The sequence below is a fragment of the Bison bison genome, unplaced genomic scaffold (assembly GCF_000754665.1).
Source record: "Bison bison bison isolate TAMUID 2011002044 unplaced genomic scaffold, Bison_UMD1.0 scf7180017864245, whole genome shotgun sequence".
In the NCBI taxonomy this organism is placed as follows: domain Eukaryota; kingdom Metazoa; phylum Chordata; class Mammalia; order Artiodactyla; family Bovidae; genus Bison; species Bison bison.
In genome coordinates, this window is record NW_011494817.1 from 977,511 (window position 1) to 992,350 (window position 14,840).

At 43.7% G+C, this 14,840-nt stretch overlaps 1 protein-coding gene across 1 annotated transcript in view; it reads right to left on the reverse strand.

The window, feature by feature from the left end:
• RAB38 (RAB38, member RAS oncogene family) overlaps nucleotides 1-14,840 on the reverse strand; it is a 124,547-nt gene that overhangs the window by 53,104 nt on the left and 56,603 nt on the right. Inside the window, exon 4 of the mRNA XM_010847210.1 lies at nucleotides 14,642-14,837. Coding sequence (XP_010845512.1) covers nucleotides 14,642-14,837 — 196 coding nt within the window. The remainder of the gene's footprint in view (nucleotides 1-14,641; nucleotides 14,838-14,840) is intronic.

Genomic DNA, 14,840 nt, shown 5'->3' on the forward strand with positions numbered 1-14,840 from the left:
TGAATTAAAAAAAAAAAAAAAAGGTGGCTAAGATACTATTACTTTCACATTGTTAGATAACACTGCCTTAAATTTAAATGTATGTATCTATATCCATTTTATTCAAATAATTATAACAAACTATTTGGAATTCAATGACATTTATATAATTTTATTTTAAAGTAAATCATTGCTATTGATCCACTTTTTAAAAGTCTCTTATACATGCTTATGTAGGATCCCATGATTGGTTCTTTGTCTCAAAATACTCTTTAACACACTCAGCCTCATTTCTATACAACCATCCAGCTGTACATGAAATTTTGCAGAGAAACAAAATGGGAACCAGGATTCAGGGGAAGTTTTATCTTCATTTCCTAGGGAAACAGGGAGCAGAAGAGTGAGTGGTCCAGAAGTGAGAACCGATTTTTTCAGAGAAGACCTTAGGAAAGATGAACAAGTGATTGCCAGGTAGAGAAAAGAGTTCATTTACTTTACCCCTTGGGCTCCTGTGGGATTTTTAAGGTTTCACAGCTTGATCTACAAGTCAAAGGCTAATCCTCAGACTGTGGATTGCTGCGTGCAATCTAGCAATCTATGTCTTGCCGGGCTCACTAAGTTCTGCCTCTTGCTTTCATTCACCATTCCCCGGCCTTCCCATCCTCACTGGAACATACACCATCTCTGACTCTGCCTGACTACATCCTACCTATTCTTCAAGATTGTACCAAATCCTACCTCCTTGGACCTTTTTCTGACTACCTGGCCCCAGGCTCAGTTCGTTCCTCCCCGATATCAGACAGCGCTGACAACGCGCCACTGGCTCGCCCGTCCAATCAGACCCCGCCCCACACCGCTTTCTATGTGCTGCAAACTGCAGACCATGTCCCCAGTTACACTGTAGTCTCCTCAAGCCCGCTGTGGAATTCCTCTAATACTGATCTCTATTGATGCTTTAGAACTGTGGTGCTGAAGAAGACTCCTGAGAGTCCCTTGGACAGCAAGGAATTCAAACCAGTCAATCTTAAAGGAAATCAACCCTGAATATTCATCAGAAGGACTGAGGGGGAAGTTGAAACTCCAATACTTTGGCCACCTGATGGGAAGAGCCAACTCACTGGAAAAGACCCTGGGAAAGATTGAGGGCAGGAGGAGAAGGGGATGATAGAGGATGAGATAGTTGGATGGCATCACTGACTCAATGAACATGAGTTTGAGCAAGCTCTGGGAGATAGTGAAGGACATGCAAGCCTGGCGTGCTGCAGTCCATGGGGTTGCAAAGAGCTGGACATAGTGACTTAATGACAATGATCTCTCCTTCGTACATGTACTCTGAGAAGCTCTTAGTCTGTGCTCACAATGGTCTTGCAAAACAGAATGGAGCTGGTAACACAAGTACTCTTTACACAATAAAGTAACAATGAATAATGATTTCTTATTTAAGAGAGGGAGCCCCATCAGGGAGAGGAGTGGACTGAATAAAGCAAGATCTCTAATCCAATTCATTGACTTTCCATGACTACTAAGCTCCTGCTCACTCTTAAAATCCACTCCAAAAAAAAATCTGTCCCCAGTTCAGAACTGCCTCTCCACAGTTTCTTTAAAGATACTTTCATAACTCACAAGGGACCCTGGACTCTAAGGGTTTCACTCTTAAATAATTCACAGATTCCTTCATAGGTAAAATTCCCAAAATGTGTTCCAAGGTGCTCTGGGGGGCCTCAGTGAAGTCACAGGGTTGCAACTGGATAATTTTAAATTACCCAGGCAAGCAGTGGTGCTCAAGATCAGACACCTCGGGAACTACTAACTAGAGGCAGGTCACGATTTTAACATTAGATTGTGCTACATTCCCTTTGATGTGCTCATATCTCTTTGAAGCTGGCGTTTTTGCAGTTTGTGTGATAAAAAGCAAGATCATGTGAAAATCAATAAGAAACAGGAAATGAGGGTGGTGGTGACCACTCTGACTCAGTTTTGAGATGCTGTTCTATAGCCCAAAGCAATACATATCCCTATCGTAAATAATCATAGCTATTAAAAATGAAATAAAAATCATTTTCACTTATGTCCTCCATTTTCCCAAAGGACTATTAAATTATTAGACTATAATACTTATGAAATTGTTGGTGCTAATTACTTAACAAACTATAGTCAATATAATAAGCTTTAATGGAAAATAACTTCAAAAATAATGTATGTCTATATGTATAGCTGAGTCACTTTGCTGTGCGCCTGAAACATTGTAAGTCAACTATACTTCAATAAAATATATATTACAAAAAATAATAAAAATAAAAAAATTGATGAATATATATTCTGTTGGCCTAAAGACACCATGAAAAAATTATCTGTACTTTGATACTAAAGGTTCTGTGAACTGAGGAGTTTGAGAAACTCTGTTGTAGCTCCTCAAGTCTAGTCTAGAGGATTCTTTCATTAAGTTTAAAATGCACAGATACACACACACACCCCCTTCTACCACCATAAAGACTTAATTTTTATTCCAATACCATCAAGCATCATAGCTACTCTTATCTTTATTCTTCAAACTAGAGTCTATATCCCTTATGCACTGTGGTTTTCCTGTCTAAATATAGTATATTTAGATATTTCTTAATAAGTCAAACCAACCACATGATCTAAGCAATGATATATGCAAAGAATTCAGCTCATTCAATTCTTAGCTCTATCCAAAGTAGAAGGGTTAAAAATAATAATAAATATTCCTTTAAAATAAATACTATCCATTTTCAAAATGCAACTTAATCCTTGATATGTGAAAACTATCACACTGTCATATTACCTATTACCCCACAGGCAATAGTAGATGGAGCAGTTAGAACGTAGCTACTACTACTACTAACGTAGCCGTAACCGGGCAAATCTCAGTTCATATCCCAGCACTATCTCTTACCTGCTATGCACCTTTTGAAGAGTTTTGTGTGTTTATCTGTTTTTTAGCCCTTGTAAGCATAGACCTCTATGATGAGGTTAGTAACAGAACCTATAAGATCAGTTCCTTGTGAGCAGTAAATAAAATGATGCATAAAAAGTGCACAGTACCATGCCTGACACCCAATAAATGGTGGTATTCATAACACGTTATATTACAGGGGAAACAGTCCTGTCAACAAGTAATTTAAATCATTTGCTGTCAAACTTCACCCTACAAATTAGGTTGAAATGTGTTTGAATCCCTCACACAGTAGATAATTTCTTGATCTCCAATAGGCTGAGGTGGTATACAAGAAGCTAAGTTGTCCATTGTCCTTCCTGAGAGAGCACATTTACACAAGGCTGATGAGGAAGAAAGATTAAATAATGAATCAGGATAACACAGACTAGAAAACATAATGGTTCAGAGCAAAAAGTAATAATTCCGATTTCTCCCGGACATTTGAAATGATTGACTACCCTCTTCCTGAACTCGCTTGCCTTTGCATCCCAAAGCTGCTTTTGCTTCACTCTCCTCCATGGTACTTTCTCTTTCTCCACATCTTGGCTAAGTCCACAGTCATTTCATTAGATCATGAGACAAATAATTGCAGCAAGCTCTGCTAAATACTGGAAAGGATATCTACAGAGGTACAGTAGAACTCTAATAAGTTGCTGAAAGGAGACAAGACAGGAGGGAGTGGAGCTGTGTTGATTCAAGGGAGGAAGGAAGTTACCACTGGAGGAGAGAATTAGGGAAGTCTTTGTACAGGAGGTCCCTTTCAGGCAGGTCTTTGGGTATGTGGAGATAAAGGGAAGGACATGTGAATTAGTAAGAAGAACAGGAGCAGAGGTGCGGAGGTGATAAATACGGAGTGTGAATAAGGAAGAGGAAGTCCAAGGGGCCACATATTGAGCCTGTAATGGAGCACTGGGGAAATTAAACCAGGCATGTCTTTTGAATCCAAACTGTGGGTGTCTTTGGTTCACCTCAACGCCATACCAACATTCTCTCTTCTTTATTGCTTTATTGTGAACTCTCAAAGCTGAAAGTGAAAGTGAAGTCACTCAGTTGTGCCCGACTCTTTGCGACCCCATGGACAGTAGCCTACCAGGCTCCTCTGTCCATGGGATTCTCCAGGCAAGAATACTGGAGTGGGTTGCCATTTCCTTCTCCAGGGGATCTTCCCGACTCAGGGATCACACCCAGATCTCCCACATTGCAAGCAGATGCTTTAGAGCCACCAGGGAAGCTCTCAAAGCTGAGTACCTACTAAATTCATTTATTCCTGTGCCCCAGGACTAAGACAATGCCAAAACACCCGGTGTTTAAAAAGAATTTTTTAATTCCTCACATCTCATCCCTAACAAATCAGAGAAGCCAGCATTCTTGTTCCAGTTCTACCTCTGACTAGCTCTCTGAGCCTGAGAAATCAATAGAAACCCCCTTTCAGAGCACAGCTTCCTCAACTGTAAAATGCAGGATTTGTTTTGATGACCTACAGGTTTTAACTCTGTCAAAATTACCTTTATTACTTCATCTAATCTATCCAAAAATCATAAAAGGAAAATACAGCTTTGTCATTTGACCTCCAAATGAATGACGTTTCACTTTGAATTAGGAAGATTTTGTTAAATGAAGAAGCACAGTTCTTAAGAATGCTCTTTAAGGTCACTCCCTAGTTCTTATGGTGAAAAATAAAATGGAATGCCACCTTAAGAAAAATGATTGCTGTATTTATCAATTCTAAAAGGCATGCCTTTTTCTGTTAGTGTTCAGAAAATTACCAAGTCTTTGAAGCATGAAAAACTTTTGTTTGTAAACAAAAAGTTCTTTTGTTTATTGAAGAAATTTTTAGAGCAATGATGAAATAGTTGACTGAAGCTTTTCATTGAATAAAACTCACTAAACACGGACTAGAACCAAGTTCTAGGGTTATAATTGGGAAGAAAAAGCATCTCAATGCAGTGGTAGAGGACTTCTAATCTGGGGTAAGCATGGGATATTATGGGAGCAGATAAACAGTATCTTCCTCAGCCACCTGGACTCAAAAGAGACTTCCTGAAGGAAGTGAGATGGGTGATGACCAAAGGCCTATAGGAGCTATTTAAGAAAAGAAAGGGGAAAGTGTAGTTAGCCAGAGACAACTGTACAAGCCACAGTATAAAGGGGATGGTAGTTGAACTGAAGCCACAGTAAGATATCCAGAATGGTCAAAATCACAGGTACAGGAGATGGGACTAGGATGGCTAACAATGACCAGATCAAGAAAGGCCTTGAACTTCATGCTAAAATGCTTAGTCTCTCACTCTGAGAGTGATGAGGATCCACTGAAGGCTGCCATACTGGAGAACACCTGACTGGAGACAGACGCTGCCTTAAGGAGCTTTACCTCTGTGGATTGCAAGCTGATGGGCGGGAAAGCTTGAGAAAGGGATGAGCTTTAGTGCAATGCTGCAGTAGTTCAGACAAGTTGTGAGGAAGACACGGCTACTGAAAGGAGGGATAAGAGAGAGCTATTTTCTAAGATAGAAAAGATAGGACAGGATTAATACCTGAGAATAGAAAGCTAAAGGGAGTGGGGAATGGTGAAGTTTAAACCCTGACATATTTTCAGAGAGTAATTTAAGACCACATAACTTCTCAAGCAAGCTCTCAAACAACTGGAAAAAGTTAGTGGAACTCAATAATTTGGAATCCCAGGCTAGAGTCTCAGACTTGACCTTGTCAGGTTGATGGAGACTGCTCTAATACACCCCCCTAGAAGATGAGGCTCTTCCCTTCACAGAATAAACCTATTTCCACCCAAGGAGCAGCAGGACCACCATATCCATCTGGGAAGGTCCATTCCAGAAGCAAAGAGAATACACTGTTAAAAAGACTCTCAACGGGTTGAAAGCTTTGCAGGGTTTTCCAACGTTAATTCTCAGAAGAGGGAGCAATCAAGTCTAAACATTCCACAAGACAACTCTCCTCAAAATGTTTCAGTTGCGCAATGACCGTAGTATCAACCCACTGGCCATTTAACACCAAACCCACTTTTACTGAGCAACTACAGCGTACCAGGCACCATGTTCTACTTACCCTTGGCTCAGTCTCCTCGCTTATAAAACTGGAAATAAAATGACCTATTTGCCAGAATCATGGTGCTGTTTTAACTGCAAAGATTTTCTCTGATAAATTGATAAATGTACAGAACGACCCCTCTTAACCACTGGCAGAGCAAATGCATCCTTTCATAATTTGTCTGCTGCTGCTGCCTCTCTCCACCTCTTCCTAGCCACAGCCCTCTCCTCCACACCATGGCGATGGCAGGGCCCACGATTTGACTTTCTTTAGCACCTGACATTTGTCCTTCAGAGGTTTATCAAAACAGTCAGTAATCATCTGCATGATTATATTTAAATAACTTCATGTCCCCTGTGGAATATCAGATTCCATACCAATGCCTGTTTCATCCCCTCCTAAAAACCCTGTGCTTATCAAATGAATGAACACATTTTCCCAGGCAGGATCTTACACTTCTCAAATTCTCATGTTGTAAAATGACTTTTTAAGTTAAACACATTAAAAAAAAATCTTAAGTATCATTTTGACCCTCAATGAGAGTAACTGTGTTCTGACAAGTCCACAGTGAGACAGATCCCGGGTTTCCTTTGCACCAGGTCAGGCCTCAAGGACTCCACGTACTTCTGAACATCTTGGACCCCACGAACTTCTCCCTCAACAGCTCTAAAATTTAGAATCTGTCCTCTTTCTAGTCATCATCTGTCCAATCATCTCATCCCAAGGACTTTCATTTCTTTCACCATGATGTTTATAATCTGTAGGCAATGAAGAACCACTAAAGCGATATTCTGGGAAGATAATCTTGACCTTAGTCCACATAAGAACTGGAGGAAGAGGAGACTAGAACTAGCCAGGGAGTTAGGACAGCAGGACAGGGGATAACAGAGCTGCCCCTGGTTTAGGGCAGTTGCCGGAGAGGCACAATCACCATCTGACCTGGAGATGGAGAGCATGCGCAGCTCAGAAGAGACGGAGAAAAGACGGCAGAGGTTTCAGGGCTTCGTAACTGGGTAAAAAGCAGTATAGTTCACTACACTGTGAAGATCGGTACGTGGAGAGATAGCTCTGGTTAAGATTTGCAAAGACATCATTTACTACTTTCATTAAGAGCGGTAACGTCTATGTTCCTTGTTGCTGTGTCGTATTTTTGTTTTCTTTTGTACTTTCCACATTTGCTACATTGAGCATCTATTACTATATTACTAGAGAAAACAAGCAATCTTGCTTTTTTATGCGACTTGGCTATGACATATTGATCTTGCAATATATCTGAGATATCATAAAGGCAATGTCCAGTAGGAAGATGGAATTGTAGGTCTGAACCTCATGAGAAGGCAAGGTTATAAGCACAGTTTGGGAGTCACCAGTACAGAGTTTAAAGCCACAGGAATGCATGAGCTCCTCAGGAGGAGACAGAATTAAAAAGGGCCAGAGGATGAACTTTTGTCTCAAGGTGTGTGGCATGGAAGTCCCTCCCGGGGAGTCACTGGTGCTAGGAAAGAGCTCAGGAAATCACCCTAGCCAGAGGCTTTGTTTAGTCTGATCAGGCTTAATCTCAGAGAATGGAGGATGTGGTGTGGACAGGACCCCTTCTGTATCACCAGAGAATTTCAGAGTCACGTTTACCAACACAATTTACTCACCATTACAGTGTATTTGCTTTCACGCTATCATGCCCACTAAACCATGAACTTGTTAAGGTCTTGTTCAAGTCTTTATTCTTGTTTCCCCAACCAGTACAGTGCCTAACAGATGTGTGTGTGTGTGTGTATATTAGTCGCTCAGTCATGTCTGACTCTATGCGACCCCATGGAGTGTAGCCCGCCAGGCTCCTCTGTCCATGGAATTCTCCAGGCAAGAATACTGGAGCGGGTTGCCATTCCCTTCTCCAGGGGATCTTCCTGACCCAGGGATGGAACCCAGGTCTCCTACATTGCAGGCAGATTCTTCACTGTCTGAGCCACCAGGGAAGCAGCAGGCATTTAATAGACACATTTGCTGAAAAAATCAAACACACACATAGAAGCTGCTCCCCACATTCCCTCCTCTCAAGCATTTCAGCGCTCCTTGGTCAGGCTGCTCTGTGCCCACCTGTCAGAACCAGTCCTCTAATCTAAAGCCTAGATTAGAGAACGTATCCCACAGGCCTAATGCCCATGTGTCTGTGATGCCCAGAGAGTCTAACAACCTCCTTGTAAGAAGCCCTGAGGTGTGTTCCCCACCCAGCCCTCACCTCATGTCGAAAGTTCACTGTTCCGTTCAGTGTACATATTATTTACTTGTAAGCACATAGCATGTTAACCCACATGGTATTTAGAAACTCTGTAATTAGCCAGGCTAGAAACAAGACAATAACTGACCACTTGAACGTGGCCCAGACTTGCCATGCATTTTTATTTTTTTGCCTGGCACAGCGGTTGCCAAATTTAGCACTCTCTACATTTTCAGATCCATTGCATTAATATTTAAGACACTTCTAAAATCTCCTGGAGAATTTGTCTTTTAGAAATAGATATAAAAGGGCTTCCCTGGTGTCTCAGTGGTAAAGATTCCACTTGCCAATGTAGGAGACACGGGTTCAATCCCTGATCCGGGAAGATCCCACACGCCGCAGGACCACTAGGCCCGGGGGCCACAGCTATCGAGCCCATGCTCCAGGGTCCAGAAGCCACAACCACTGAGCCTGGCTCCACAACGAGAGAGACCACCACGGCGGTCCATGCCCTGCCAGCAGAGCATAGCTTCTGCTCACCATAACTAGCAAAAGGTCGCACAGCAGCAAAGACCCAGCAAGCCGATAAATAATTAAAAAAAAAAAAAATAGATATTGAATAGAAAGTGAAGTCACCCAGTCGTTCCTGACTCTTTGCAACCCCGTAGACCTACTGGGCTCCTCTGTCCATAGGATTTTCCAGGTAAGAATACTAGAGTGGGTTGCCATTTCCTTCTCTACCAGATCTTCCTGACCCAGGGATTGAATCCAGGCCTCCTGCATTGTAGGCAGACGCTTTACCGTCTGAGCCACCAGGGAAGTCTCAGTTGAAGTCTATTGAAGAGAGGTCAAGTCCAAAACCTCGGTTGAATTTTACAATGTGGAAGCACATCACAGACACTAAAACCACCGAGCACTGTGACCCAGATGACCTTCAGGGCCACTGATGCTCTGGGCTCCTGCCTCTAGACGCGGGTAACTCTAGACCCGCTCTGCTGCCCCTCTGCCTGTTGGAGAGTTAATGTCCTCCAGGGCTTCGTCACACGGCTTAGGTGGGGAAAGTCAATACAGATGTGCCCTGCGGGGAAATATTTTTCCTACGTGTTGGATTTTAACTATTTAGGGGAATGTATTACTTAGGAGAGTCTTGCCGTGAAACTTTTCACGTGGGAGAGAAGGATTCTCTACATCACCTGCCAACTTTATTTTCTACTGTATCTGTTAAATGTGGGATTGACTTTTCTGATGACCCACAGATCTGGTCATTTTTCTCAAATATATGCATCAAAGATGGAGTTAAACAGACCTGCTCTTCCTGCTCTCCTCTGCCACATGAGAGCTGTTGTGATCTTGGGTCTCTGATTCTTGATCTAATATAAAATAGGTTTGACACCACCTGCTCTGTCTATGCCCTCAGCAACTCTGAGAAGATCAAGCAGGAAAATATATGTGAAAGAAGTTTGTGATAACAGTTAATAAAAGAAGAGTAATAGCTAACATTCAGAACGCATCAGGCACAGCTTTACATGAATTAACCCATCTCATTCTTTCAATTCTAAGATGCAGGGTCTGCCATTGTCCCCAGGTTTTAGACAGGAAACCAAGGCACAGAAATTAAGTAACTTGCACAAGTCACAAAGCTAGTAAGTAAAGTTGGAATAAGCTGTTACATACTAACTGGGCATGTTAATACTGGAATGGGTTGCCATGCCCTCCTCCAAGAAAACTTCCCAACCCAGAGATCAAACCCAGGTCTTCTGCATTGCAGGTGTATTCTTTACCATCTGCACCACCAAGAAAGCCCGTGAATACTGGAGTGGGTAGCCTATCCCTGCTCCGGGGGATCTTCCTGACTCAGGAATTGAACCAGAGTCTCCTGCATTGCAGGCAGATTCTTTACCAGCTGAGCTACCAGAGAAGCAACTGGGCAGTGAGACCATATTAGAGCTGAAAGAGACTGCAAGAGACAATACCATGAAACAATTGTCATTTTAAAGATGGGGACTGAGATCCAGCACGGTTTCATGATTTACCCAATGTCAAGTATCTCAGTTTTAGAATATCCATAATTTATATTTATTAGACTACATCTGAAGTATTCTATTTCTGAACTGTGGGAAGTAGAGCAAAACTATTAGGAACCTAGGTGCTAGATTCAATGACCAAGTTTTAAGTTCCAGCACTACCACTTAACCAGCTATTTTACTGGGAAATTAAAAATTACGTATGCACAGACAATTGTAAGAATAAATGTCTAAAGATGTTAGCTACTATTACTATCACTGTCCTAATTCCAGTACCTGGTTCCCAAAGCACAGCAAGATTTGTAGACAAAATTGTGTTGTTCTCTTTGAAAGTGCTGATGGAGTCATCAAAGTAATCAATAGAATACTTCAGACGTATTCTAATAAATATATTATTTATTATATTTATTAAATATATAATTAATTATATATTATTAATTATGGATTATAAATTATGGATATTCTAAAGCTGTAATACTTGACATTGGGCAAATCGTGAAACTTTGCTGGATCTCAGTTGCCCATCTTTCAAGTGGCAGTTGTTTTCTTTCCCTGCGATATCACTGTGGTGCCTTCTCTTGTTGCAGAGCCTGGGCTCCAGGGCGTGTGGGCTTCAGTATCTGGAGCACAAGGGCTCAGCAGCTGTGCCTCGGGGTTCCAGAGCACAGGCTCAGTAGTCGAGCACTCAGGCTTGAGCCCCACAGCATGTGGGATCTTCTCAGATCAGGGCTCGAATCCATGTCTCAGGAGGATTGCAGGCCGATTCTTTACCATTGAGCCATCAGGGAAGCCCAGAAATAGATTTCTGTTCCATTTCTTTTCACTCTCTGCACTGTGGTACCATCCAAAAACATATTAGCAATAAGGGAAAGAAGGCAAGGATAATCCATCTACTAAATAAGCAGTGCCCTTAAAGAGGAATTGTGTATAACCCCAGTGGGTCCCTCACAGGGCTATGGTTATAAAAAGCATGGCTTGATTCCAAATCAAACAGACCTGAGTCAAATTCAGCTCTTCCACTTACTAGCTGGGTGGCCTTGAGCAAAATTACTTAATTTCTCTGACTCTATCAAGAGTTTCCAAATCCAAAGCTAACTCAGATGCTCCTCTATGGTGGAATCACTGGGATTCAGAGTCTTCTATGGGGTTTGTGGGATTCATCTCAGTGATTTCAAGGTCTACTTCACAAGTTCCTAAAAGGTACTTTCTGCAGTCTTTTGCAGAAGCAGACTGGCCAGTCTAAGTGACCACAAGACAAAGATCACGGGAATTAGTTGAACAAATAGGACCCGACTTGGCCCTGAACCAAATGGATATTAAAAGTCTAATTGAGCAAAAGATTCCCTTGATAGCAGATGGATGTGATATCCTCTCAGGACAGGGCAAGTTTCCTCTACTTCATCAACACCCCTAGCAAGCTCAAAATGAGTGTCACTACCCGTGCCTGTAAGACACTTGCCAAAAGTAAGCAGCAAGCAGACAGGAAGCATTCCCCAAGGTTGGACCGACAGGCAGATCTAAAGACACTCTAAGATACACTTAGCTGATTGGGTCTGACTGGGGTCTGACTGGGCCACTGAGGCTGGGTTACATATGCACTTACTCTTCACAGGACTAGCTATGGAGCTTGAAACATGTCCATTCTACACTCCAATCATCCTTCCCCACAATGGCCCAGCTCCACCCCCCCCACCCCCCACCTCTCAACAAGCTTTGCCTGCTGCCCAACTTCTAAGCCGGCTTCCTGGGTAGCTCAGTTGGTTAAAGAGTCTGCCTGCAATGTAGGGGGTCCCAGTTTGATCCTTGGGTCAGGAAGTTCCCATGCAGAAGGAAATGGCTAGGTACTCCAGTATTCTTGCCTGGGAAATCCCATGGACAGATAAGCCTGGTGGGCTACAGTCCATGGCATTGCAAAGAGTCAACACGACTGAGTGACTAAACCACCATCACCAAGAACTTCAAACCCAGCCCACAGCGCTCTTTGGGCTGGAGGCTGAAATGACAGGTTAGCATTGAACATCAAAGCTCTGGGAAAAATAAACTTCCCTACAGAGATGGTGCACACCACCATAGCTATAGAACTGACTTTCTGAGGCTCCTTGGATTTCTTATATACACAGACTTCTGTGACTATAGCCTCTACGGCAACTTCAGAACTGGAGGAGGTATTTTTAAGCTTGAGAATGAAATTGCTCAAGATGGCATGTTGTAATATGGATAGAGCTGGAAAATGGTGCTGGGTGTTTTAGAACAGGTTATATTCGTTCATCAGGAATTATTGTTTAATAAGATCTAATTAGCACACTCATATCATGTCCTTCTTGCCTAGCATTTACACATATTCAAAAAACAAAAAGTAGCTAGTATAGCAACAATTCCTGCAGGTCTCCTAGGGAGTAAGTACTAATGGGTTCAGTTAGCATTTGTCGGTTTTCCTCTCGTTTTCTCCTTTGTTGGGAGAAAGCATTCTATTTACAGATAAGGAACGGAGACTAGGAAGTTGGGAAACTTACTTAAAATTGCCCAAGAGATATGGGGTGAAACAGGGATTCAGATGGAAGCATTTCAAGTGGAATTTAGGCTCTTCATCTCTATACCCGAGTATTCTTAGGACACTGAGATTCACAGACATTATGTAACATGCCTGAGGTCACATCCTCATTTGATTTTCACATAAAAAACTAAATTACAGCTACACCCCTGTTCAAAGAGTAAGCTAATTCTACACCTGGGTCCTAGAGATGTTGATGCAACATCAGAGGTGTTAGACACTAAGAACAGCAGCAGCAAAGTGCCCAGGCTCACAGAGGGTTTTCTACATATACAGCCCAATCAGGTAGTGGCCAATGACATCTTCTGGTCTCTGCTAATCCCTGTGCTCCTAGAGCAGTTAACGATGCCACTAAAGGCATGAATCTGTTCACATGTCAAGAGTTTTATCATAAGACCTGGCAGCTCCTGATTAAAGAGGCACCGGAATCCCCACAACAAGAAATGCCCTTCGGAAAAGTTCCCACATATGTTCTCAGTTCAAGCCATAATAAAGTTTCCAGTCAAATGCATCTGCTAAAATGAACCTATTTTCTCAAACAGAAGTGGCCAGTTTGGGTCCAGCACTTGTAAAGGTTCCTAGTGCCACAGACTATGAAATAGACCCAGGTGAAGTGGATTGATTGTTTGAAGGGGTTCACAAGGAATCCCAGGGGACCTGAAAATTTCTTAGCAGGAGAGTCCCGAAGTTGTCACTGTCTGACTGCTTTCCAACTTAACGGGGAAGCGGCTGAGCTGAAGGGGCTTGTGGGGAGCAGGATGGTGAGCTCGGGATCCGCAGTGAAGGGTTGGACACGCCGACAGTCTGGGTCCAGGGACACTTTGCACCTCCACCTTAGACTGAAGCCCCAACTCCTGGTACAAACCCTGGGAATCAAATTCTGATTTCAAACATTGTAAGAGGCTCCTCATTTTCCAGACCTCTCAGTGAAAACTTTAGGAACAAATCAAGAAATCTGTGGCGAATGTCATAGAAAGGGGCTGCCCCAATGGCTCACACGGTAAAGAAATCCGCCTGCAACGCAAGAGACCTGGCTTCCATCCCTGTGTTGGGAAGATCCCCTGGAGAAGGGCATGGTCACCCGCCCCTGTATCCTTGCCTGGAGAATTCCATGGACAGAAGAGCCCGGTGGGCTAGAGTCCATGGGGTCGCAAAGAATAGACCCTTATACAAAAATGACCCTAACAGGAATATATATACTCGATCTCCTCTTCACAGACGAGAGAGACAGAAGGACAAACAGAAACAGTGAGAGATTTACCCCCAATGCAGACACAGAAAGGTCCTTGGCTTTCTCAAAGCAGAGAACCTCCAGCTTTCTTGATTGAACGCTAGAAAAGCGGGTGTCGAAAGTTGGAATAAAGGGAGCAGTTAGGAACAGGAATTGGGAAACACCACAAGTCCGGAACTCTCCTGGTTCCCTCTGTGAACTGGTCTAGGGGCTTCCCCTCGCGGGTCCCGGCACCAGGCTAGGAAGGGCGGGCGGGACGCTCCGGGCGGCGTCACCCGAAGGACTGCCGGTGCCCGGAAAGTGAGCTGGGGATCAGAACCTAGTGCAATTCCGGAGGGTCTCCCTCTGGGTCCCGGGGAGGCCCGCGCTGAGCCCAGAGATCCCAGGGGAGGTTGTGGGAGGCGGAGATAAAGCAGCCGCCGCAAAGCGCCAAGGAACGCACGTGAAGTTGCAGCGCGCTAGGGAGAAACTTTTTTTGTTTCCTTTGAAACCAAGTTTGCAGTCCACCCCGGAAAGTTTCTCTTGGCGCAGCGCCCGGGAGGTAGACCCGGGTCTCCGCGGGGCCGCGAGCCGCTGCCCTGGCACAGGAGATGGTCTGCGAGGTGCCCCCGCCCCAGTTTCCGGCCCCGGGGCTCACCAGCGATGTCCCAGAGCTGCAGGCGCACCACGGTCTCCGGGTCCCAGTGGAGCACCTTGAGCGCGAAGTCCACGCCGATGGTGGCCCGGTAGTGCGAGGAGAAGTTCTGGTGCACGTAGCGCTTAATGATGCTGGTCTTGCCCACGCCCAGGTCGCCGATCACCAGTAACTTGTACAGGTGCTCCTTGTGCGGGACCTG